General features: G+C 35.9%; 1 protein-coding gene across 1 annotated transcript in view; it reads right to left on the bottom strand.

Moving 5' to 3' along the window:
- Positions 1-27,411, bottom strand: part of TTC8 (tetratricopeptide repeat domain 8) — a 40,101-nt gene that overhangs the window by 12,432 nt on the left and 258 nt on the right. Inside the window, exons 2-9 of the mRNA XM_010011083.1 lie at positions 19,958-20,067; positions 19,805-19,834; positions 16,768-16,888; positions 12,340-12,403; positions 12,033-12,183; positions 10,995-11,084; positions 7,735-7,779; positions 1,216-1,301 (exon numbers count right to left, since the gene is read on the bottom strand). Coding sequence (XP_010009385.1) covers positions 1,216-1,301; positions 7,735-7,779; positions 10,995-11,084; positions 12,033-12,183; positions 12,340-12,403; positions 16,768-16,888; positions 19,805-19,834; positions 19,958-20,067 — 697 coding nt within the window. The remainder of the gene's footprint in view (positions 1-1,215; positions 1,302-7,734; positions 7,780-10,994; positions 11,085-12,032; positions 12,184-12,339; positions 12,404-16,767; positions 16,889-19,804; positions 19,835-19,957; positions 20,068-27,411) is intronic.

Genomic DNA, 27,411 nt, shown 5'->3' with positions numbered 1-27,411 from the left:
AGCGGTTCACTGCAGCCCACGGGAAGGACTCACATTTTCCCTGAGTCGAGTCTATTAAGCCTGGGATGGTAACTGCTGAGTGATCTCCCCGTCCTTATCTCTACCCACGAGCCTTCCATTGTATTTTCTCTGCCCTGTGCAGCGGAGGACAGGAGTGCCACAGTGGCTCTGGTGGGCATCTGGCTTCCAGCCAGGGTCCACCCGCCACAGCTCAAAAAATAAAAAAATAAAAAACCCCCAGTCTAATCTTCTAAAGAATGTCAAATAAAGGTCAGTGATAACAAAGAATTTCATTAGTATTGGGCATCTAAAAAGAAGCACTAGTTTTAAGCCAAGATACAACATGGAATTTTAAAGGGCTAACTGCTCTGTATTATCAGGCCAGTCATACAAGAATTGCTTTCAGAATTGTAAATACTGCAGACGATGCTTCAGGTTTTTTAACAACCAATATGGAATCCATGTATTTTACATTCATGGGACAAACACATTGTAAAGAATGAAAGGAGGAGCTGCCTCAAAACTTGTTTGAATTATAGAAAGCAGGGTTATAGCAGGAGTTTCACCTGATTTGGTAGACCTGGCTGTTACATTCATAGCTAGATCCCCAGCAGCCACGCTGAACTGCTTGCAACAAGTCTCTTCCCTGCTGCTGCCACTCCTTCCTCAGAGGCATATAGCTGCACAGTGTTGAGGTACTCCTAAATCACTTGCATCAGATGCTCAGGTTTAGGGTGCCAGCCCTGAGGCTTTGGCATCTTTGGAATTGGTACTTCTTGGACAACGTACCTCTGGCAAAAAGGGTCTAATGTATTTAATTTATATTACCTCATCAAACTGAAGCCCTCATTGACAGTTAATTTCTCAAGGTAATATTGTGTAGCCTGTTTTATTTTGTGTAGCCTGTTCATTTTGTGTAGCCTGTTTTAACAACAGTTCTTTGCGTTTATTTACAGACTTTTCAAACAATGCCTTTGAAACACATTAACAAAGGTGAAGATACAACTAATTCAGTTACTCAGTGTTGACGTCTTTATTTCAAGCAGCTGAATATAATCTTGTGTGTTAAAGGAGATTTAACTGTAAGCAAGCGCTCTGCAGGTAAATACATAGTGAACTATTTCTGTCAGTGTCCAGCACTGTGCAATACACCCAGTAGTTCAGGTCCTGTATGGGTATTGTCACTGCTCACAGAAGAAATGAACCATGGCTTACCTATAGTAGCACTTGCCAATTTGGACTTTCCACCACCAGTCCTTGAATTGTGCATGCTCAGTGGCAAGGGCTGCCAAATGTAGAGCCTTCCAAAACAAATCCATCATGTTAACATTAATACCTTCAATGTTTACACAAACAAAAGAACACGAAGTGAACAATGTAAAGACTTCTAAGAGAAAATGTTGAACAAAAAGTCCTGGTAAACTTCAGGTGAGGGCTCTGCTTTGTGATTACTATTTTTATAGCTTAGTGCATAAAGTAGCTGGGAGGATAATTTGTCCCTATAAGAACATGTAATCCAAATAGCTTCTAGTAATCCAAAGAGAAAAAATAAAAGCAATTTGATCAGACTCCTGAAGTGCTGCTTCAGAATATATGGAATATTTGTGTAAACTGGCCCTATCCTTGTTCACTAGAAGTTGCTAAAACAAGTATAAATGTATTAAAATTAAGAAATCAGTTCAGCTAGTTGGAAATACTGTAGAAAATGTCATCTCATTACTAGTATCAGGCTGCCTCCACTTTTGGAAATTCTCATATGTTTACAGCAAGAAGTACTTCTTCCTTTCGAAGAGTTCATGACACAAGGAAATGTTTTACGGCAGTTAGGAAAAATACATAAATATTCTAAGAAATAGATAGCTATTGAAGAGGGTGGAGGTCTAAAATCTCTTTTCTCTGGTATATTGGAGGGATAACATCAGAAATAGTTTAAAAAGCTTTAACACAATATTTTATAACAAACAACTGACTTTTTTTTTCTGTTTTCATACACACTTTGCAGACCGTGGAAATCAAAAGCTAGTCATCTATTAGGAACAATATGGAAAACTCTGCATTGGCTACTCAGTAGCAGAAGAACCAATAATTTCCAGGAAAAAAGAAATATGAATACTTGAAATACTAGAAAAGGCCTAATTCAGTGACATCTACCTTGGGTTTGATTCCTGTTCTTCCTACTAGCAAAATGAGGCTGTAAGTAATCGACAGGTGTAGATTTGACATAGCACAGTAAAGACATGTCAGTGAAGCTATGACAACTTAGACAAGTTGCTCTCTTTTGGCTCTGAGAAAGAATAATTTGTCTAAATTTGTAATAAATTTAGGCTAAGGTTTTGCATTGATGCTGTCCTCAAAGAGAAAAAGACAGCTGTCATTCCCTGCCTCTGTGACAGGAGAGAGAAAACTGAGGAAAGCTTACAACTCTGAAGTCACTATTTCTTCCAGTTAGGTGGAATCCTTGAAGGCAGCTCTTACCTTGGTTGCCTGTTGTTTCTTAATGGCTTTGCAAATCACACAACAGGGCCTCTGGATGCAACAGCTAAAATGAGGAAGGAGCTTGCTTCAAGGCAGAAAAAATTGTTTTCCCTTCCAAATACTTTCTTTAATCTGAAGATATATAAACAATTTTGTTCCAGTACTGGGAAAATTTGGGAAAGTAGCTGATATTAAAACACTGGTTATTTTAGTTGCATTTATAAATGCAAAAACAATGCATGTGTCTGTCAAATACCACACCTGCTTCTAATGCAGCACAAGCAGCTACTTCAGGTGAGTAAGGATCGTACTACAAATAACATGCTTTCAAAGAGCTTTCCTTGGAGTGCTCTGATGACAAGTATTCAAGGAGAAGGACTGAATTTCAGAAAACAATCGCTTCCGTAGCTACACATTCAGCTTTCTTTATGATACCCTAAGTATTTCTGATAACTATTTTATGCAAGGCTAACAACTCTGGCTGCTGTTGGAAAGTGGGAACTAAGACTGCTTCAGGCTAAGTAGACACTAACATCGGTGCGGATCCTGAACTCTTACTGGGATCTTACTAACATCAAGAAACAAAGCACGACTTCATTTTTAAGTTAGTTTCTGAGATTTAGTCTTGTTTTTATACTTTTCTATTAAAGAAATAGAAAAATCCTGTTTCTGATACTTTATAAGCAACCACAAAAAAATTAATCCAAAAAGACTAGATGTTACCAACATGTCTGAAGTGTTTGCCTGGAAAGGCTTTGTGCATATCAATGTCAGCTTTTTGCATGCTAGCAGTTAGACCTTTTGATGGTATTACAACAAAATCTTTTGACAATGTCGTCTTTGAAATGTTAGTAAGTTGATTACACTAAGACTTTTAAAAGCCAAAGCCTTCACCTTACCATGTCAAAAACAACTGCTAGCATATTTCAATTTCAGGTCTGGGATTTTTTTTAATTGTACAGTTTAGGTACAAATCAATGTTCAATCTGTACGGCATGTTAATATAAAAACAATCCATAACAACAGTTGTGTTATGTCTGTCCTGCACTCCTATGCATTGCTGAATGTTGGTGCAATCCTATTAATAACTAGAAGAGAAAAACAGCACGGATTGTGGATTGGCAGGTACTTCTTTTAAGCATTCTTCTCCTAGAGAAGAAGCCCAACATTGATTGTCCTGTTTTAATAAACTTTAGGATATAACTCATCATTTGGAAATGTTGGTAAACTGAAATTATTACTCTATAGAGCACTTATCAGAGTTACTCATTTATGCAGGAGTCCATGTCAATAACAGTCTTAGCCCTGGGAAGCCTTTCTGAACAAATTTATTTTACTCTCAGTTCTCGTATTTGTGCAAACAAAAATAACGAAACCCCCTAATACTTGCTGGGTTTTCTTATGGTTTTCATAACAAATGAATTAAAGCTATTTTGTAGATTTTTTAATGTAACTGTATTTAGCTTGATTCTGAGATTCATTTTATTTACCATTACTTTCGTTAGCAAAACTGTATTATAACTAAAACTTCCCGATTGTCTACCAGCTGTCACTCAGTATAAAGCAGCTTGTAAGGTTGTGCTAATTTACTATTGTATTGCAAAATTAAATTGGTAAATGTACATTTGTTTGGAACTTAGTAATTTAATACACAGTATTGTATGCACCAAGAAATTAGATAGATGGAAATCATAACAAGCGTCTGCTGCTTCTTTCACATGCTGTTGAATGGCGGTAATTCTCCCAGCAACATTTATTGACTCATTTGTAGACAATTCAACACAGGATAGTGTATAACATTGCTGAGTAAATTACAGTAGCCATAGTTAATTTATATACAATTTCTTTCAGTTAGTGTCTTCTGGATTTCTACAGTTTGTAAATCTAACATAATTCCATTATAAACAGATTTCTATGAGAGTGTTGACTTCAGATTTTTAGGAAGAACTAAGGAACTATCAGAGGTCCCAAGTATATACCATACACTTGTCATTCCTCTTGCAATTATCCACCAGTGAATAATGGCAGAATATGATGTCACAGTCTACTGCTGAACTGTTTCTGGACAAGTCTTTTAAACTGCCCTGCTCTTACAGCACTTAGCCCATAAACTGGCTTTTAGAAATAGCTTATGGGGTACAAAAGTCAGTTATTAAGTATACGCCTTCAAAAGGAAACAAGTCAAGAACAACAATGGATAGGGCAATAGTAATTTCTTCAGAAAAGTGTTTGATTTTTCATTAAATAAGATGAAAGACTTTTAACTACATTTTCAAGTGGTGAAAAATCTCAATGCTCTCTTCTTGCGTCCCCACCTTTCTGATAATTGATAGCTTACAGATGTATTTACTTTTAATTTGAAGCAAGTTCCTAGCATTATTTGTCCAGTTAAATAATACACACTGATTAATGATATTTCTCAACTGAAACTGCTGAGGCTTTTTTTTTTTCCCCTTCTATAAACTGACTGAATACTAAATGGAAGATAAACAATAAAACTGCCTTTGCTTCTTAAATAAATAATGCAGCTGAGAACAGTACAGACTGTTCCAGATCAGTACAGTGACAAAGGAAGGATATTGCCACTACCACTTTTGTGAGTTTTGTGTTTTATTTGCAAAACTGCTTGAACTGGTCTTCCAATTCTACCCGTGCACAAAGTCCACAATCAGAGGCTTTCTGATCTTTACAGTCACAAACTTAAGCCAATTTCCCAGGCTTCCAAGCTCTTTCATCACAGTATTTCAACCTTCATTTAAAAATGTTTGGTTTTTTTCCCCCCCCCACTCTCCTCATAATACTATTTTCACCAAAAAACTTTGTCGTCAGAGATAACTCTGTCTAGGAGCCTGGCATTACTCTGCTCGAATTATTATCTTATTAGTAGCTTTAAAACTGAAATAAGCTCACTGCAGCACCAAGGACCATCTGAACGATGCTCCTAGTCATATGCTTTAACTTTAGGTAGTCCTGCAAGGAGCAGGGATTTGGACTAGATAATCCTCACGGGTCCCTTACAGCATGAGATCTTTCATGATTTCATGTAGAAAAGTGGTTTTGGTTCTTTTTTTTGGTGAGGTTTTTTCTGTTTGTTTCTTTCTTTCTTTGGGTTGCTTTTTCTTTTAAGTATGTGCCACATCACACATTGGCAGGTAATAGAAAGATGAAGAGATGTCAGTGAATGTTCTAAAGAGTGATCAAGCAAAATCCAGATCAACTTTTAAACAAGCAACATATATGCTGTTTCTCTGCTAAATCCTTCTTTTTAGGGAGAAGGAAGAAACTGAATTAATGAAATGCCATTGGTAGGAGAGGTGAATAAACAGTGATGCAGCTAAGTTTAAGTAGAAGTTAAAGTTGGGGTTTTTTGCTTTTTTAATAAAAATTAATGTAGATGAGATTCAAAAGGAAGGGAGGACAGTTTGGAGAATTAGAATGATATTAAAAATCATGTAGAAATTACAGAAGAACAGAGGAATGAAAGCAAACAAGAGAAAGCAGACCAAACAGTTAAAAAACCCGCATCTCTTCAGGGATACACATCACATTACAAAGGCACCTCGTACTGTGAAGTGTGACATTTTTTTTTTTCCTACGAGATGCTATCATTAGCCAAACAGTTTGATCTCACTCCCAATACACAATAAACAGTGGTGACTAAACTGACACTTCCTTGCTTACAGATACAGGCAAAACTTTTCCTGCAAGACAGTAATTTGGGATTCTTAGCAAGGATTTCAAAAATACATGCAGTACAGCATAAAAACATCTTACAACTTTCTTCTGGCATACTTGGAAAATTCCTTGCATTATATGAAATTATCTGTCTAGCTTAGAGACCCTGCTTGTCCTTAAAGTGCAGGATACAGGCACATGTGGCTTCTTGTAAAGTGACCCTTTTATTCTTAGTGAACTGAGTATTCAGTAACAAACAACATAAATTTTAATTATTGGTGGCATAAAACCCAGGCACTTTCTTCATATTCATTATCAGAACATGTAAATATTAATTGCTATTTCTTTCTGACATTTCTGACACTTTCACTTACTGTTTCAACCACATTTTGGATTAATAGTACATTGCAATTCAATCCTCTTCAAAGAATGGTATACAACAAATTGACAGTGTACAACTATAATCATTTGATACTAGATTAAAAAGCTTCACATAGCAGTACATTTGGAAATGGTTCTCATCTATGTCAGAAAAATATTTTTGTGTGTGTTACTGATGAACTGGAGAGTTTAACTTCAGATTTAATCACACACCAGTTACTAATCTTGCAGAAAATTCAGTAACCATTTCATTAGCTATGCATTACTTAAACAGTTCTTTCAAACTTCAAGAACAAATTTTGATTCCATTTCAATGGGATGCATGTATGTAACATAGTAATGAAATAGTTTTGACACTTTATTCATCAAATTAATTATTTATCTGGGTAAACTGCCGAAAAAGATCTGCAACTTCTACCTATCTCTGAAAGTTTAAGCAATAGGTACTCAATTCAGTGCAGGAGCAATACTAAGAACCACAGAAGAAAAATTTTGTACAGGGTAAAAAAGAAGCTTAGCAAAACTTTTGGAGAATAAATGTTACAATCGTATGGACAATACAATCTTATCTCTTGAGGCCACAAAACGCATCAGCACAATGGAAATAAATTGCTAGAAAGTGTCCAAAGTCCTACTGTTATTTTATTTTGCTGCAGTTTCTTTTCTATTCAACCAAATGCACAGTCACCTCAGTAGTTTAACATGTCAAATGATGTTCAATTCAAGCACTACCTATTTAGTCCGGTATTTTCACCTTCTTCTGTTAACAGACGGTCTTCCGTAACTTACTGCTTACTCTCAAGCCTAAGGAGTGCTGAACTTTCTAGGCAGATCAGCTACCAGACACGTAGTGCGTTTCAGCTACTGCTCAGGCTCAGATAAATTGTGTTAACATGAAGTCATTAGATACAGGGACCTTATCATGTTGATAGATGAGTGATCTAGTTTTAAGCATTAGAATGTTTTGCTTCTCAAAACAGAGAGCAATCTGTCTCTTGGTATTTGCAAATTATCATTCCTGACTATCACCCATGTAAGAGAGGATTTCTCTCTCCTACACAACTTTTAATGCTTCACTTCTGTACTCAGACGTGATGTACTACCTGGATCCTTAGTTCAACAGAATACTGACCAAAACAATGGAATGATACTTGGAAAAAACAGAAAATGGAACTTAAATGGAACAGAAAATGAATTACTTACATTTTTTACGTCATTTTCATGGTGAAAAATATATTCAAACAATGCCTGTCAGAAGAATATTTAAAACGTTGTCATACTTGAAGATAAAAATTGATAACATTCTTTAAGAGGAATGCAGAATCTTGATTATGTTAAGCAGAAATGAATTATCTGTGAAAGCAATCACATTCACACACACACAATTGCTGGCATGTACATTTAATTAATACTTGAATAGACAAAAACTAGATTGCTACATTGTCATCACAGGAAAGCATTTTAATTCTTAATTTGTTGCCAGAGATCAGTGGAATTGCCTCTTATCTTTGGTCCTTAGAGTCACTTTTAAAAAAAGTCAGCTAACATTTCAAAGTGCATACAGATTTGAAAACCTGGTACCACTGTCATGACTTTGTAACTGTAAAATCAACAAGTGATCTAATAAAAGACTCTCTGCAATCTATAGTTAGGTGCTTATGGGTGCTAGTAGTTGAACTTTGATTTCTTTCTGCATCCAAATCCCCGTCTTAATTGCTTCAAAACAACAGAATGTTTTTCTAAATTCTTATTATTCATAAAAAAAAAAAAATTTTGCCCCATGAGGAAAGAAATAAAGAACAAGACAGCAGTATTCCAAGGGCTTCCATGACTCTCTTGCCAGCTTTTCTTAAACAAAATTCTTAAAAGATTTACCTTAAGGAAACTAGAGAATTACTAATGAATTGTCATGTCTGGTGAGGAAAGTAAACCACAACCTACTTTTTTTCCTACTATTGGTCAGAAAAGACTGAACAGATGATTGAAAGAAATTAAAGAACTACAAATAAAACCACATTTATAGGGAAATTCAAATAGGCAGATAACAAAAGAATATAAAATAAAGAAGTAATGGAACATTTCCTCCTCTAGTTCAATAACAGGGAAGATGCATTCAGTAAAAGTAAATAAATCTGAAGCAATGAAAGATGTTTTCTTGCATGGCTGGCAAAAGGAATTTATCACTGTTACCTATATACCTCGACCTTCAAAAGGATTTGAATGACTGAACATTCACTTGGATAAAAAAAAAAATCTAGAGCTATTAAGATAACTATTAAAAATCCATACACTAAAAACCATAAAACTTCCTGTTTCATACCATAAACCAGTTGCTAACTGAGATTTACCAGAGACTCTCTCTGGCAACAGGTGTTACCTCATACATCTACTATGGGGTTTCCTGCGATAGTCCTTAACATGGCTCTTGCTAGTCAGAGAGAACCTACATTCCCATATATTTCAAAACTTCAGAAAACTAAGTCAAGCAATGAAAAGATAATCTAAGTTTAAAAAAAAAAAAAAAATAAAAAGAAAAGATGTGATGAGTATATTTTGCAAACATAGGGAAGTAGTACATGGAAGGAGTATACACCACCATGAATATACAGGGTAATTACGCGAATCTAATAGTTGTAAGATTTATCATCTTTTTGCACCTCGGAGAGGTGACAGCTCAACGAGTTTTAAAACTTCAAGCAATGATTCTGAACACAGAGTGCAGTCTGCAGTCTCAACTCCTGCTTTGGCTTTAGCCTTAATGCTGTCTTGTTTAAAAAACCCTCAACTTATAAATCCATGCAGCTCCTAATTTAAACTTAGATCCTACATTCTGTGTGAACTATTAATGTCAAAATGTATTAAATTCATAATACTGACAAGTACACTTGCTGCCTATGGAGTTTTCTATGACTGTTGCTTTACGTTTTTTGGCTTATCCTTCTTTTCACATAAAACTGAAGGAAGGCAGAGGTACCCCATTGTCCACAAAATGCTGATTAAACCCCAAAATTGTTAAAAATATACATTCCTTATTCCTGAGAGCTGTTGCTGGGAACAAATATTTCATCTGAAAGCTATTCTACTTAAATAACATATAGAGTTACCAAACATAATTAAAAGCTAGCTGTCTTCAATCAGAAGAACTAAGCCCAGTTTCTTACAGATGTGTCTTCTGTTTCTTAATGCTTCCCAGGTTTCGTACGTTCTCCCTGCTTTACTGACTGTGATGGATCTAGAATGATGTGTTGGCTGATTTCTGGCATGGACATAATTGAACAAAAGGCCTGCTGTTTTTTCAGAACAGATGAACTGACTCATAACTGTCCAAACTTTGCTAAAGTTTGGAAGTCTTTCACTATCTTGCCAGCCTAGAACTTACTATGAGATCTATTCTTCCTAGAACAGATGTAAGGAGCAGGTGAAGAACACAGTGCAATTACACAAAATTTATTTCCTTTGAAAACCACACTGAAAAGTGATGCCCTACATCAGTCTAGATCAGGTTTTAAAAAGCAATGGAATTTCCTAATTGTTTATGAAACATTATTGACTAAAGTTTTGGACTGGAGGAACTAATTTCCATCAGTAGATTATTAGGTACAGCTAGTCTTCTAACAGCGTTTACCACTATGTTTCCCAAAGCAGACTGACTACATACAGGTTACTTCAACTCTAGGTTGCTAACCAAATACAGCTCCTGAGAGTGATAGTCGTTTCATACCTTGTGCAAAATGGATTGTTGGTCTCAGCCCAACGGTTGTTTTTTATGAACAAAATATGCACAGAAAACATCATCACCTATACAATTTACTGGTTGTGCTGGGGAAAGCTACAACTGAAAGGCCAGAGTGACAACTCATTACACAACTTTTAGGTCCCTTCCACTCAGAGTTTGAAACCATTGGGCAGATAACCTGGATAAACCTGTTCTACTGGAAGACAGTGTCAGTTTCAATGGCTGTCAATCATAAGATCTGAACTGAAAATTGAGAAGAATTCTGATCAAAAAGATTAAGTCTTTTTATGTAAAAGTATTAACTCATGCCATAAAATGAAAGTGAAAAATCCAAACTATTTGAACATTTTTAGGCCAGGATTGCCATTTGTACACAGAACTGCATTTCCAGACACTAAGGAGAGTTCTGCTGGTTTTTTATTCCTGGATTTTTTTTTAGTTCCCCTTCATCACTCCTATATGCATAGTTCAAAGTTATTTATGAATGGAATATTTTATTCTATACATGTTCTTCCTATGTTATAGTTTCAACATAATTTCTTCAGACATATTTTTAATTTCAAGTCTGGTAACCACTGTCAAAAGTAAGTAAATGCACCCTTTTTCTGAACTTTATATCTATACCTCAGTTCATTGTTTGTATCCCCAATCCCATGTACAGTTACATTAGAATAATGTCAGAAAATAAGAAAAAGATATCACAACATTAACTAAAATAGTTACATACCTTTGCCAGTTTGGGTTTTTGAGCATATTTTGCTAAATTCAGACGAGACAGATTTATGAAAGGGCCATCTGGATTTGTTATCATTGAAGCCTGAAGGGGAGAAAGAATTTTTTAAATAGGAAGATCCCCTACACTTTTCCAGAAAATTTTCAAAATATTAGTAGTATCCAAACAAACAAACAAAACAAAACAAAAAATGAAAATCAGAAATAAATAAAAAAAAACCACCACAAAACCGAACAAAGCATTTATAAGTGCATTGCCCTACTGTGCAGTACAGACTCTTCTTACTGAATTTCATCTTTTCTGAAAGCCAGGAATTTGTCCTACTCCCACACAGTCCCTGAAAGAGGTTGCATGAATTACCTTCTGGAACTACCTTTTTCTTCCCTCTCTCCACTATTTCCATAATATGCCCAAATACGTAGCTTAGAAAAACTTCTGGATGGACTGAAGGTAGTTGGGATACATAACAAAAAACCTTCAGGAAAGATTTAGGATGATCAGTTAATACCTGCGATACTGAGAAGATAGCACGTTTTGCCATTAATATTATGTTAATCTGTATTACATATTCACGCTAATTGCAGTTTATTAATTTTACCAATAAACCAGAATAAAACTAGTATAATTTATTTTCCTTATCTGCTGAAGTAACAGACACGGAGAGATTAGTAGTTGTGCTGTAGTAAACTGAAAAACTTGAAGCAGGTTTCAACATACTTACAGGGAAATCATGCCACAGTCTTTTCATGGCCCTCAGTGAATAAAAGGAAGTCTCACAGAATTTTAAATTGTGAATTTGGAATTCATGTGAATTTTTTGTGAACTTGTGAATTTATGTACATTTTTAATACAAACAGAGTAGAAAACTAACAAGCAACGTTTTCAAACTACGCTATGAAAAGTTTAACAAAAAATTAAAAATGCTCACCTCCTTCAAACTTGGGTTTAGATGCAGCTTTTAAATCAATTACAATGTCACTGTACCAATGACCAGGAAAGCCATCATTCTGAGAGCAGAGTCTAAAAACTTACCGTTCCTAGCCTGATGTATCTCCCAGAAGCACTAGTAATTGCACGAGCTGTGAGAGGTGTATCTATAGCCTGTTCCATAGTACCTGGCCGTCCACTTTGCGTGCTGGGTCTTACAAATCCTGTAATAGGTCTTCCTGATTGAGTTACTGGCCTGAAAATGTTAAGCACATTATCCTTATGTTGTGTGGTTTTTATCAATAGTGAATTTAAACAGTTATATCTGAAGCATTTCATTTCCAGAAGTGACATTTAGGATTTGCTCAATTTTAACTGGTCACATAAAAAAGAACCAAAAACAATTACATACCTAACAGCTGGGCTGGGGCCTCCACCTTGGCTAGTTCCCGGGAGTTTCAAAGATGTTCCTGGTCCTAGAAAATAAAAGCATTTCCCACTTCACATTGAGGTACACCACCTTTGTCTGGGGGACTTTAAAAAATTTTGTTTTACAAAAAATGGGAAAGCTCTTTGTTCAAACACAGAACAAAGAACATACACAAAGAAGACAAAAAAACAAATATTGCACAGTACTACTGATAAGTTATCAGACTATTGTGAGAAACCTGCCACAGTGAACATGGCTTTCTTACTTTTACCCTTCCCATTCTCTCCTCCATCCCACTTGGAAGGAGTGAGCTAGTGGCTGTGTGGGGCTTAGCCGCCTACTGAGGCTAACCCACAACAACTCTCAAGATCATCTTAGAAGCAACAGATAGCACCGAAGTAAGAAAGGTTACTACAACAATGAGATCATGGCAATTTGAAACGGTGTATTTTCTGTGGGACTAAAACAGCAGCCAGGCTTGAGTAAGGAACCCAAAGCCTTCAGCTACAGGGCAGATGGAGAATGAGCTCTCATGTCATTGGACCTCTATAGGACCCCCACCCACAATTTAGTGCATGGTAAAGTTCAAACACATCCACATCCAAAGGTCATCAGTGAAAATACTGAATTGGCTTGAGGCCAAGTGAACAGATGGAGGGTCCCCTTTTCACATATTTATGTTTTGACAGTAGATCATTAAGCATTACTAGTTCCTGCATGTAGATTTTCCATCATCTTCACTGACATATGATTATATTTAGGTTTTTCTAACTTCCTGAGTGAAGGTCCAAGAGATGGTTTTAAAAACTTGATTAAAAGCAAGGTATGACATCTATACCTTTGGGTTTGTTCACTACTTGTTATCATGTACGCAAAAAAATGAGATTTAAGTTGAAACAGACAGTTCTTGACAAATCACTGTTACTTATCTATTTGCTTTCTAGATATGTATGAACTGCTTTTATTCCAAACATTTCCAAGAACTGAAGTTAAACTGATAGGTCTTTCTCCTCTAATTCACCAAGATAAATCCAAGTTTGCCCTTTTTCAGTCTTTTCTCTCTCCTGCCCTCAAGCATCTTCTGACATACTGCCAGTCCACTGTTTAAACTAGTAGTCTTATCCAAATTGGTAACTTCTAACTCAATCTAAATACCTTCTAGCTTTTTTTAATCCATAGTACCAACTAAGTATGTAAGTGATGTTACAAACAGGAGCAAAACTCAGGATTCTCTCTCTTCTGGCTGGTTGCACTTAGGACCTCTGTTGCTTACTTGCTCTTTACAGTCCTGTGAATCTTCAATTTTTTTACTCAACAGAAAGTGTGGCCAACCCATCCAGCAGAGCTTCTAACGTAACTAGGGCACTCTTCCAAGAAATGGAGAAAGTGGCTTTCAACTTTTCAGGCTAGCAGATGCTGAACTAGTTTTCCACTTTCTGAGCCTATTTTTTTTTAACTATCACAGTAATACAAAAAAGGTAGGACATTGAAATCCCTTTTCCAGACACGGTTTTTAATAACTGTGATTGTTTCATACTTTTGGTGCACTGGGAGAACGCTTACAGGATTTAGTTCCCTTGATCTCACTGCAGGCAACTCAATCCTTTGAGAAACCCAAATGAACTACGAATAGGCATCAAGTGGCCTATGTGCATGTGGCCACTAACAGCACCAGAATTTAAGACTGTTATTTCAGCAGTTAGTGATGAGTGCAGATGACTCCTGTAACTCCCCAGTCAATGAAATAGCTGTGATTAGTATGAGCTGCCAATTAGTATGTGTTTCTGAAAAATATGTTGTCAAGCTAACACTTTTAAACAAGATGACAACAGTAGCTGATAAACTGGATGGTGTTAAGAATTCAAAGGTAGTATGCTTGGAATATTCTGTAAAATGATGCTATAGGACATTTTTATTAATAAACAAGACTGATGCAAAATTAACACAGCAAAATTATAAACATTTAAAAACTGATGGAAATAGACTTCATTATACATATGTATGAAGCGGAACCACAGAAAAGTAGTTGTTTCAATTGGACCCTTTACAATTTAGTAATTATTTAATAATGCAAGACTTAGAGCAAAATCATTATCAAGATAGTTTAACCTGGAAAATAAGATAAGGACAGATGAAAAATTGAAATGGATATTTAACTGATGCAAAAGATGCATAAGAATTTGAACTGCTTAGCTGAAGTGCATACAATACCAGTTGTAATATGGGAGTTATGACTACACATTTTTAAGTTTGTAAGCTATAAATATAGTGGAGGAGGATATCCTAGATTTGCCACAATAAAAGACCCCGAGTCAAGCCTAACTATGGCTAACACATTTTAACAGCAAAAGAAAAAACCCACAGTCAGCTAGCACTTATTTTTATTAGATCATGTGTAAAAGTAGAAGTGATCACAGAATGGTTGATGTTGGAAGGGACCTCTGCAGGTCATCTGATCCAACCAGACTCAAACAGGGCCACCTAAAGCCAGCTGCCTTGAACCCTGTCTAGATAGCTTCTGAAAATCTCTAAGGACAGAAACTCCACAACCTCCTTGGACAACCTGTGCCAGTGTTCAGTGTTGTGGACCCAGGACATTCAGTCACCCTTACAGCAAAAAAACAGTGCTTCCTGATTTCAGACAGTTTCCTGTGTTTCAGTTTGTGCCTACTGCCTTGGGTCCTGTCACTGGCACCACTGCAAAGACTAAATCCATTCTCTTTGCACCCTATCTAGTGATATTTGTGCTTACCTTTTATACAGAAATGTTACAGAAAAACACTCCAGGTGTATAAAGACAGTAAAATCAAGCTGTGGAAGAAAAACGTATTTTCTACATGTCAGTGGACTGTTGGCTGGTTTAGTGAGAAGCTGAAAATGCATGCAGATTAATTGGAAAGAGTTAAAAGAGAGTTTCAAGACTCAACTCAAAAATTAAAATATATACCTCAGAATGAGAAGATTGTTTAGTTTATCAAACAAAAGATTACTGGATGACTTAATGACAGCTTTAACTACTTTGGAAATACACCTTTAAAAATAAAGACCTCATATGAGGCTTAAACTGTACACAAAGAAGCAACAGCTGGAGCTCCAGTTGACAATTCCCACTAAAGATATAGCATACATTGATAAAAGCTAGCAAATATAGTAACTTACTGAAGACTGCAGGGGTTTCTCTCTCTCTGGAAAGTTCTTATACTTTCTGAAAAACTGCATACTATCTCAGGCACATCTAGTGGATTTGAAGTACAAACAGCAAAGTCTTATCTCACTGACTCAGGAGTGCAGGCCACACCATCATAATGATTTTCCTTGGCTCCAAAATCTGTGACACACTATCTAGAAAGTCATCTTTTTTTCTGTTTAAATATAGTATGAATGTATTTTTCCAGAATGCCTTATTTCTTAATAAAATTCATCAAATGATTTTTCTTGGCAGATGGTCTCTACCACAGGGGACATAAAATCAAATAAAAGTCTAAATTTTATTATTATGCTGCTTCAAGACAGACATATGTAATTAGATTATCATAACGTATAAACACAACTTGAATACCGCTTGACTGTTTTATGTGACCAAGCATGTAATGAACATTTTTTAAAATGTCATCAGATAGATATGCAATTGCCTGCTTCTATCCAGATGAGAAAAGCTTTTAATGCTTTAAGCATTAGTTCTGGTCTACACCCAGTTCTTCCCTTGAATTCTTTGACACTGTAGGCAGCTGAGAGCCACATCTAATAAGATGCATAAAATTCCCATGTGGACTGTAGTGAAGAAACAGAGAAAAACAGAAATAATGCCAAAAAGTAGTAGAAGACTACTAATTACTGCCCACTTGGAAGGGAACTGATGAAGCCGAAAACAGCTGCATGCAAGAAACACTGACAGGGCTGAAGAACTGCTCTGGCAAGGAAGAGATGAAAAAGTAGAGAAAGGCAGGAGAGAGAAAATGTTTGTGGGAAATGATACAAAAGGTGATGTCAGATTTGGCCAGACTGTTGCCTACAGTACAGGCATATGGATGAGATTCACACTATATCAAGGGCATGTATTTTTCTCTGGTCTCCCACAGTGCCTAAAGAAGCCAGAAAGAAGTAAAAGAAATCAGTGCACTGATGGAAACGATCTAGCTAGTCAGCACAGACCTGTAGAGGAAAAGCTGACAGAACACTCTTTGTCTGAAGCCCCCATCTGAGAAGCCTAAGCACTACATCAAGATCATGTGGTGTATCTCAACATTGCCATGCAACCATGAAACAATCTAAGGAAGAGAAAACTCTTCTTGTAGCAATAGCTAAAAGCAGTATCAGGTCACCTCAATATGTACTATTCTATGCTAGAATCCACTCCTGAACAAAAAAGCTCTTCTTGTTCCAATGTATTTAAGTGAAAGTCATTCTTACGTGCAACTTGAGCAATAGCATTTTCATCTAGCACCATCTCTGCGATTTCTTCTTGATCCATATCAATTTCATCCACATATACCATTTCTGTCAAAGCTCGTGTTTTCAGGCTCCAGGCAGCCTGAATAAGGATAAAGTAAAATGTAAATATTTTCAAGACACCAAGTAAATAATCTATTTATTTAAGTAAAAAATCATCAATTTTGTCATTTCTTTATTATTATTCCCTTCAAAGTTTTAATAGCTTTGAATAAGGTATTGACTTAAACAGTTGTGTATATCCTTCAGGTGCGTGATGGAGTGGAAAGGGGATCAAGACTTTAGACAACTCTTTTAGAGGGAACAGCTATAGTCACTGAGTTTGGAGGACAAAATTTCATGCCTCATGAAAAGTTATGACTAATTTAGGTCAGTGCAACCCTCTGAGAACTCATGCTTTTGAAGAAATCCCCAGATACCAGTGCCGCTAAAACACCACTGCTGACAGACACTTTATTTAATTTGGGATGGGAGAGGGAGGTAAGTAAAACACTGTAATGCAAAATAATGCCCTTTCTAGGCATCTGTAGAGAAAGAAGGGAAATCTTTTAACCAGCAACTACACTACATGACTATCCACAGGCGACAGTCTTTAGAAAGATAATCTAAAAATTCTCTGTTCGTAGCATCAGCTGTAAATGATACGTAAATGTATAAACATCCCAATTGTGAGATTATTGGAGTACTTGTTAGTGAACTGAACTGACAAATTACTACATTAAATGTCTCGGAGGACTATACGAGCAGTTTGGAAAGGCAAACATAATTCCAGCCTATGTGACAAGCTTTGTGTAGACTGTAGAGAAACCAAACCAATGTGGAAAACAAAAACCAGTGGCAGCCATACCAGCAAAATATGCAGATCCAACCACTTTGATAACTTAATATGCCTGTAATGTACTTATAGAGTAGGTATAGAACCATATAATCATTGAATGGTTTGGGTTGGAAAGGAATTTAAGATCATCTAGTTCCAAACCCCTGCCATGGGCACCTCACACTAAACCACGTCACTAGATTAATCCCTGATCTTCCTTCAGATCATCATAGATTTTCCAAATTGCCAAAACAATTACGTTTGTTTGTTTTCTGACAGGGAGTATGGCAGTCTGGTGAAAAAACACAGTTAATATTTGCCAAGTAGACATTTCAAAAAAGAATTGGACTAATGCTACCTTAATAGAACAAAAGGTCAAATGCATGGAAACATTTGTTCTTTAAATGAGAGGTAAGAAAAGCTGCCTATAGTAACGACCTTCTCCCGGGAATTGAAAGCAATAACTTCTTTACAGTAACTGCTAAAACTGGGGCCAGTTCTTAATATAAACGTAAGTATGTCATTGTGATTTTTCCAAACACAAACATGAGATAATGTGTTTCAAGAAGCAACATGTCTCTGTCACTATTGGACAAGTATCTGTCATAAAAAAAAAGACTCCTTAGGTGGCTCTTCTAGTCTTAAGATCGTAGTCCGAGGCTTCACAGCCAACAAAAATTCAAATATTGCATATTGTTCCTTAATTAAATATCAGTCTGTAGATGAGAGTATTGCCTGCAGTAATGTTTGTTACAGGAATTCTGATCGAAACAGCAAGAGAGAAAAATGTCCAATTTGCTACTTGAACTACAGAAAGGTGACCTTTACTTTGGGAGACTCAAAGTGTTGCCTCAGATTCCATTTATATTATCTGCTCCCTCTTTGCAGGATCAATAATTTTGTTTTGTAACAAGCAACATGTTCGGCATTTATTAGGAAGACTTGCATTTTTATGAAATGGGCACTCAAACAGTAGGAACAAGAAAGGGACAGCTCACTTCAGACTACCCAGATATTCACAGCATAATAATAGATTTACCTTGCTTAACTCATCATCAGAACTTTACAATAACTAATAGTGATTAAAGAGGGAAACAATATCTTAACTACTGTGAGTACAAAAATGTAATACAGTATTTCTTAAGAAGTCTAAACTCCAGAAAGAAACATGACAAAGTGTTTGTCACTTAGTTCCTGAGAACTGGTTTCTAACTGAATCTCGCATCTTCCTCTTGCTCCTCAAACTCCAAAAACCAAATTTAAAAAATAGGTAAACTTAAAATCTAAAATACGTAAAATGTGTTTTCTGAAACTGGTAACGCACATTTGTAAGAGGTTTCATTCTCCAATAATCCTTTTAATTACCATACATTTTATTCTGTACACAGTGAAGACCCCATAACACAACTACCTTGTGAATCATAATCCTTGAAGTCAAGAAGATATCTGTCAGTACGTCACTGAAATCATTTTGCACGCAAACAACTTGCATGACTTCATTGGACTTTAATCGGAAACTTGTAAAGTATGTCACTGAGCTGTATTTAAAGATGCAATTTCATGTTGCATTTAATCTCTTCTGACTGTACGCTGGAGCCAAAGATGCCACCTGCACATTACTATTCTTCCCATCTCAGTAATCTAGTGCTAATGTGGACAGAGTGAAAGCTAATCAATTATCCTCGGTCTTCCATCACTTACACAAAGCATCATCACGCAGGTTCAACACTACCAGATTCCACACAAGGTAGGCAGTGAGAATGAGCTGTAGGAGCAGGAAGGTCATAGGTAGCAGCCCACCATTACACTGCATTAAATGAAACATGAAAGTGAGCCCTAAGAGCTTAAATATTCTGTCTGTGAAATACACATTGTCTTTTTTCCTAATTTCATCAGCAGATGAAGGTCATTCAGCTCAAAATAGATTCAATTTAGCTTTTAGAAGGCACTAAGCCACTAATCTGTTGAATAAATCTATAGGAAATATTTGAGAGAAATAAACTTCTATCAACTATAAAAGCTGCCTGTTTAAAATGCCCTTTATCAAATATACTGCCTTACAAATTATGAAAAACAAATGTATGCCATTAAGGATTTAACAACAGAACTAGTCTTAGTCACAGTATATCAGCACTTCCCAGTGATTGTATCTAATAATCGTATTTATGAAAATAATTTTACCTGAAACACGGAGTATTCAGAATCAGGCTCCTGAAAAGAGATTAAACAGGAATTGAGGAATTGAAATGCCAAAAATTAAAAAGAATGACAAAAAAATGGAATTATACTCTGTGACCACCTCATTTTGAACAAAGATCTTCCCTCTTAACTTACACACATTATTGAGCTAATCAGTGTTTTAGACAATGAAAGCAGATTTGCAGTAAGTACATTTTTCAGATCTCTTTTGCTTTTTTGCTTCTGTTGGATCATGTTGGCCAAATCTTGCAGAACATTACAGAATTATAAACTGAAAAATGGTACATTAAAAAAGAAAACAAAACAAAAAACTTGGAAGATATAAGCAAATCTCTCAAAAGTTAACCACACTATTATGCCATAGGCTTTAGAATGCCTACATAATAAAATCCACCTTTGTGCATTTTTGTTAGCTGCTGATGGTTATCACACTGATATCACTGAAGTGTATACAAGAATTTCTACAGAAATTGATTTTTTTTTCTTCTATGATAGAAATGATGTATTTTCTGTATGCTGGACAGTAATGCTGTTAAGTAGAATAGACATCAAACTAATGGTTTATTGCACCATCCAATAAACAAAAGATGAAGTTTACTACAAGCCAAAAAGCAGGAATTTACATCTGCTCAAAAATTTGAGGTAAAAGTTAGTGAGTAATAACAGGAATTGTAGGTTTATCAAAATTTACTGTGCAATTATGTTTATATAACATTAAAGCTATTCTTCACACTTCTGCTGCTCAGTTTCAGGCACAAGGGAGAAACTTCTCTCTAACATACACTTAGCTTTGAGGGGAAAGACAAGGTGGGAGATAGATGCTACTTTCTTTAAATAACTATCAATCTTTCATAGACTCAACTCATTTTTGCTCCTACAGACAGTGGAAAATTTCTTACCCATCTGGCCTTCTGTATATCTACCCCAGTTAAGCCAGCTATATTAGACTGAATAGAGAACCTTAGTGTAATACAGACTAGAAAGGGACTGAAGGAAGTCTCTAGTCCAAAGCCTTGCTCAAAGCAAGGTCAGCTATGAGGTCAGCTGAGGTTGCTCAGAGCTTTGCTCAGTTGAGCCTTGAAAGTTTCCAAGGATGGAGACCACACAATGCCCCTGTGCAACCTGCTTCACTGCCTTACAGAGAAATGTTTTTCCTTATATCAAGCCAAAGCCTCCTTTATTTCAGTTTATGTTTGATGTCTCTCATTCCACACACCTCTGTGAGGGGCTTAGCTCCATCTTCTTGATAACTTCCTTGTATGTATTAGAAGGGTGCTACTAGATCACACCAATGTCTTCTCCAAGCTGAAGCACTGCTCAGCTTGCTGTTAGCTTCCTTTGCAGCCACGGCATACTGCTGGTTTATGTTTCACCAAGAGAATGGCAAGGTCAAGTTTGCCCTTTTCCTTTGTAGTATGAGACTTGGTCTACTTCTTTCAATTTGAGCACTTCTACTGAGTAAATTCCACGACAGCAGGGACCTGGAAGAGTAGTGATGCCCTTGCATCTTCCTTCTGTAGTGTACTGGAATTTCTTTGGCCTTTCAAGGATTCTATTTGGAATTTCAAACTTGTTCACCAATGTTAAAACGCATTACACATCTTTTAAATTTAGTATTTTACAGAACTAAACATTGAGAGATTAATCTCAGCTCTCTATGATGTACCTGGGCTTGACTAAGGCACTGCAACTGCCTTTGTATTTTAGATGTATGATTAAATGAACTTCAAGTTCTTGTAACATGTTTTATTTACAGTATTCCTCTTCTAAAAAATAAACTATTCTAGCTTTATAAGTAATAAAGGACATGGAGATATTTTAGTTTGCATTTTATTCACTCCATCATGTCCGAGTGTCACAGCACATATGGTGTACTAGAAAATGGTTTAAGAGCAGTAGGTGATCTTCCATAATGTATGTACTACAGTAAATAATAAGGACAAGGTTAGGAATATTACAATGCCTTGATGTTGCAGATGTGTATCACACTTAGGCACTGTTCCTTAGTTTAAAAAATAATTAAAAAGGAATACAAGTTTACTTACATAGCAGCATTCATATTGCTAAAAACTTCAGAAATTACTTACCTCATCTCTTTGGAAAAAAGTAGAGTTGACCAGTAACACTTACTAAAAACACTGCTGTCATAATGGTAGGTGATTGTTCATACATCTTAATGTATTGTTTCAGTTTTTGACCATAAAAAACATAAACCCTCAAGCAAGTGATCAAACTTCCCCATTAAACACAAGTCTGAAACAACAAAAATTAACATTAAAATATATTTTAACATGGGTGGATCCAGCAGTTGCTATTCAGGCAAGTAACCCATTGGAACTGGATTCCAAATAAAGATTTCTCTGAGAGGATTAACAAATAGTGGTGCCCTGTAAGCTTGCATCTCAAAACAAAAGGTCAAATTTATTCTTCATTTACACATATAAAGCTCCTTTGAAATTAATAAGATTGTAAAAGCAATGAAGGAAGGATTTAACCCAGATCTCTAAATCCACCAAGGGCATTTTAAAATAAATGTGTAAAGTCAGTTTATTTGAAGACCAAACACATTTAGAAAATTAAGTCTTCTGATGCTTACAGCCTAGAAGAGGGAATGAAACAAGATTACATACCTTATATTCAAATAAAGCTTCATTCTACAATTAGTTTCAGGTCAGTATGATTTCATACACACAGAATGTTAATATTAGTATATTGCTGAAATGCTCTTCAAATAATTAAGAGCAGAAACACAGAAAAAACATTACCCGGAACAATGACTTCATTATATGTATCACTAATTTTAGTGCAAAAACTTAGTAACTACAATCTCTTGAATCAGTAACTGATTTCACTTGAAGATTCTTTTTCAAATCAAGTTCCATGTACATAAACACATCTGTGATAACTTTATTACGACCTTACAAAACCCAGTATGCATGTAATAGTAGCTGAAAGTTCACGACGGGAGAAGAAAGAACAAAAGCAAATCCTCACTGCAGACCATTAATCAAATTGAAGGCAGGACATCCACTGTACGTCTATTAATTACATTAGGCTTTTTTTTTTTAATTGTTAAACTACAGCAGGCCTCAGACATTGGTGCTGGTTATTGCCTTGAATCTGACATATGGAATACACAGAAGCATAATCAGATTAGGTAACTAATCAGGATGATCAACAGAGACAGCCCTGGACTGTATTTCCTCTAGGTCATGCTATTACTATAAACATAGAAGACAACGCCTGTCTGCTTACAACAGAAATAATTAAACAGACCATCAGTGGTTTATGTGTTTGTATGCCCAAAAGCTAGTCACAGAAAATACAGCTTTTATCCATCCTGTCAACATAAAAGTAAATGCCATCAATAAAATTTATATTCCCGATTCTTACATGAAGAAATGCACGGAACATTTTATAAAAAAAAAAATATTTAAGTATTCCATAAAAATCTAACTCAGTAGTAGCTACTTATTCTTCTACTAACATGTTCAGCACATTTTATTTACTAAGAACTCTTCAGGAAAACATAACTGATTTTAAAATGTTTTGATTTCATTGATCTGTTCTTTAAGAATTCAAGTTTATAATGACATAGCATTTGATACTGATACATAAGAATACTCCTGATTCATGCCCAGTTGACTAAAAGGTAACACCATACCTTAAAAACCTCCTAGGGGCTTACCACATCTGGTGACAGAGTGCAGAGTTCTTCACTGATTAAGATAGCTTCTAAATATATGTACATGTAACCAGTGACTGGATCACTAGTAAACTTATTTTTGAGACTATCAAATCATCTTTAACCATGTTCTTAAAGGAGAACTTCTTTAACGTCATTACATGTGCAATGAAAAATATTCTGAATACTAAGCTATAAGTACATGAGTAGTAATTTAAAAGACATATCAAGATGTACTCATCAAGAAAATTTATTACATTTATAAGTGTGACTGGCAAAAATGCCTACTTCTAAGGGTACTGTAGAAAGCTAATTTCAGCTGCCCATAGTTTTGACATAGCATTGCGGACGCAATGGAGCAGGAGTGGTCTTACCATTTAGAGGATCAGCTGACAGCTGGGAAAAATGGACAGGCTTTCAGACAAGCCACAGCTTAAACCATTCCCGAGCATCTCTTTAAAGGATACCATCACCTGTAGCTTGTTTATATCATATCCTAATGCATGCCATTCAAAGAAGCAAATCCCTGAAATGTGACCATGGCTACAGTTCTTGCAAGATCCTTCTTTCCCTGGTTGCAGAGGTTGGGAGGCACATGCTTAGCAGAATATAGGACAAGAGGATGGGAACAGATGGCACAGTGATTACAGTAATTGAGTATTCCCTTGTGCTGCGCAGCAGCTCACTAAATCCAAACCTGCCATGAGTGTTGTGTCTGTTTGCCTACCATGATATATCTTGGGCCTGATTTGTAGAAGTGCTCCAATAAAGGGTTTGACCATAAAATGTTTTAGAATTGCTATGTGGTTTTTAAGCATAAGAAACATGTATTGGGTTAAGCACCGAAAATGATTCATACTTAATTGTAGATATTTCTCCAGGTTATACTAAAATGCTAGTAATATAATTCACACAGATGGAAGACAGCACTGTTTTCCAGCAGGTGGCTAAAGACAGAAATAAAGTTTCATCAAAATATTTAGGAACTACTGATTTCATTAACATGCCACCTTCAGAAGTATCACAGACTTTAGCAATCAACAATCAATCTGCCCGAGAACGATCTTGGATTCTTAATTAACTTCAAAAAAAGTAATCTTAGCTCACTGTTCTAGCATTTGCAATGACAGCAACTTAACTGATATGTTACCACTAGAACAAATACAGAATAATGTAAAACAGTATTAGGCTAGGCAAGCCCGGAGAATTAAGTAATGTATGTCACTTATTTGAGTTCTAATTACCTTAGTGTTCAGCCTTGGAGTTTTCAAAATGTTCTGCAATGTTTCAACTACACATGAAACATTCTAGAGGCACATTACTGTTTCCTTCACTCTATGCCTGAAGCCCAGAAGGGCAAATTTGACAGACTGGTACCTGAAAGCAGCAAGTGTTAAAAAGCATGAGCTGAAAGTGCAACAACATAGGTAGGCTAAAGACCTGCAAACCTTTACAAATGAGAAGTAGAATAACAAAATACAGGCTTCCATGGACTGATAGCCAGTAAATATTAAGATTCTGTGTTGATTACAAGAGAAAGTGTGAAATATAAACCATCATGAGCACAGCTGGCTGAAGAGGGGAAATGCCACTCCATGTTAAATCTGCCATGAATGTTAAAGCTAGGTTTTAACTAGATAATTAGAAAGTGTTTTACTTGAAGATATTTCAAGTGTAAGATTCTGCATGTTGAGTTGGTTTGAGTTTGGTTCAAGTTGCACTCTTGGAAGTTATTTAACTGATATTCTAATTTCTCCAACCTGCTGTACCAAAATAAACAGGTGGTATAAATAACACTACATTTTCTGTTAGAAGCTGTGCTCTTCAGACTAACAGGAATGATGGAAAAAAGCTGTGTAGGCATTACATTGTACAACATGAAGTACAGTATACTTCATGATCCTTTTGAAGAAACATGCTGAATTGCCACTTGATAACCACCTCTCCGTTTATCTTTTAAAAAGCTCTAACCTGTTTCTCCACTTACATGAAATACTTTATATAGAGTAAAATCCGCTTGCTGTGCACAAAACCTGCGGTTGTGCTTTACCTGAACAACTGATCTGTGAAATATCCTTTTAGAGGAAGACTGAAACATGCACTTTTAAAATGTTAAAGAGGAAAACTGGTATTTTCCAAGCTACAGTCAATATATTTTTAAACATTTTAGAAGTCACTAAATTTCTGTGACTAAATTAATTCCTGCTTAAAAGGAGCTCTTAATAAGGATCCCTCAAGAAGATCATATGGTGCAAGAGCAAAACTAACCATATTTCAAGTTTGCCTCTACAGAAAGCAAAGACATTTCTATTTCATCTAAACTTTCAGGTAGGTATGAAATACATTGCTCCTGAAGAGTACCTTTTTCACATAAAACCGTGAACAGGAATATAGTTCTGAAAGGAACACACTGAAGTTACAAAGTCCAGTTGTTTGCAGGCAACCATGACATAGGAGTCATTCAAAACAGTGATGAAACTTGACCTTAAAATTCAGAAATTTCATACAGGGCCTCTTCTAAGAGCTTGTGATTTGATGTCATTCATATCCCCATCCTCCACTGTTTCTCAAAGCATAATTATCTTAAATGCTTTTACTCTTTTATACTTGCAGAAAATACAGCTTATAGGCTGGTGTGATCATTTCAAAGATTAAATTAAGTCATGAACCACTTGTCCCAACTTTATGCAGTATTTTAAAAAACTCTCATATTGCAGGTATGCAATGTTCTGGTTCTCTAAGGGGAATGTATAGTTTAATCTAAGACAACTTAATTTATATACTTCAATGTTGGCAGCATGTGTGATTAATATTTGGAAGAAAGAAACAAAACCAAATGAGATCCACAGCCTCTCATTACTGTTTTGGTATTTTCCTCCTAAATATTTTTTCCAGCCTTACATATCCTCTGTTCCTTACCCTATTTCTGCCAATTGTAGATATCTTCAACAAGTTCCCCAGTGCTACTGGAAACAGCCTAGCAAAAGTTTGGAGCTGCCAAGTGTAACAAAACAATTTTATACTTGGGCTTCAGCATACAACAGAAATGCAGTTGTCTTTATGTTTCCATGTTGAAAACATAGAGTGGAAAACGTTTTACTAATTAATAAAAACTATAAATTAATAGCAACAGAATCATTACCTTTATGACTCTTATTTACTGTTATTTTCTGTACTGTGTCAAGAGTTTCTATCACGAATCAAGTGCCATACTTCCCTATGCAAAGATCACATGTATCAAGACCCAATAATGTCAATACCCATAAATGATACAGGACTTTGACACAACTAATACTCAATCCCATGTAGTGCTCAGGGCCAGTTTTCTTGGAATGTCTTCTCTGCCAAAATTTTTTATGCTGATGGCTCCTTGTTGGTATCTTACGGTAACATAAACAAAACCATGTTTTAAATAGCTATCCTAAACCAGTTTAAACAATTACTGTGCTTTATATTTAAACAATTGTGTAACTATGCAGTTTACAGAGTTTTCCTTTGTGATGAAAAGAACTGCCTTCAGTATGCTCAAGATACGTAGCTATAGGATGCTACGCATTACATGCATACAAATATTAATCAAAAAACATCCTCAAATCCTTCCTTCTTACAGAAAGGTGCGAAAATATGTAGGTATTGACCAACACATGCCCAACATTCCCAGAGACTGTAGCTGGAGAAGGAGCAAAGAGAGTGGAATGGAAATGCCTTCTGGCCCCTGGTAATGCTCCTACATAAGCTGAGCTAAAATGAGTGTCTCAACCTTATGAGGTTTAGTCCATGCAGCAACTGCGGTATCGGAACATCTGTGTAAAATCAACAACAACATTTCAAGCACACTGCGGTTTTAGTCTTGACTTTTCTTACTTTAACTCTGCAAAATCTTGAGTGAGTTAAAATTCTTGTG

Source organism: Nestor notabilis, unplaced genomic scaffold, assembly GCF_000696875.1.
Source record: "Nestor notabilis isolate BGI_N333 unplaced genomic scaffold, ASM69687v1 scaffold1903, whole genome shotgun sequence".
Classification (NCBI taxonomy): domain Eukaryota; kingdom Metazoa; phylum Chordata; class Aves; order Psittaciformes; family Psittacidae; genus Nestor; species Nestor notabilis.
Note: the sequence above shows the minus strand (reverse complement) of the source record. Positions and strands in the feature narration are given on the sequence as shown.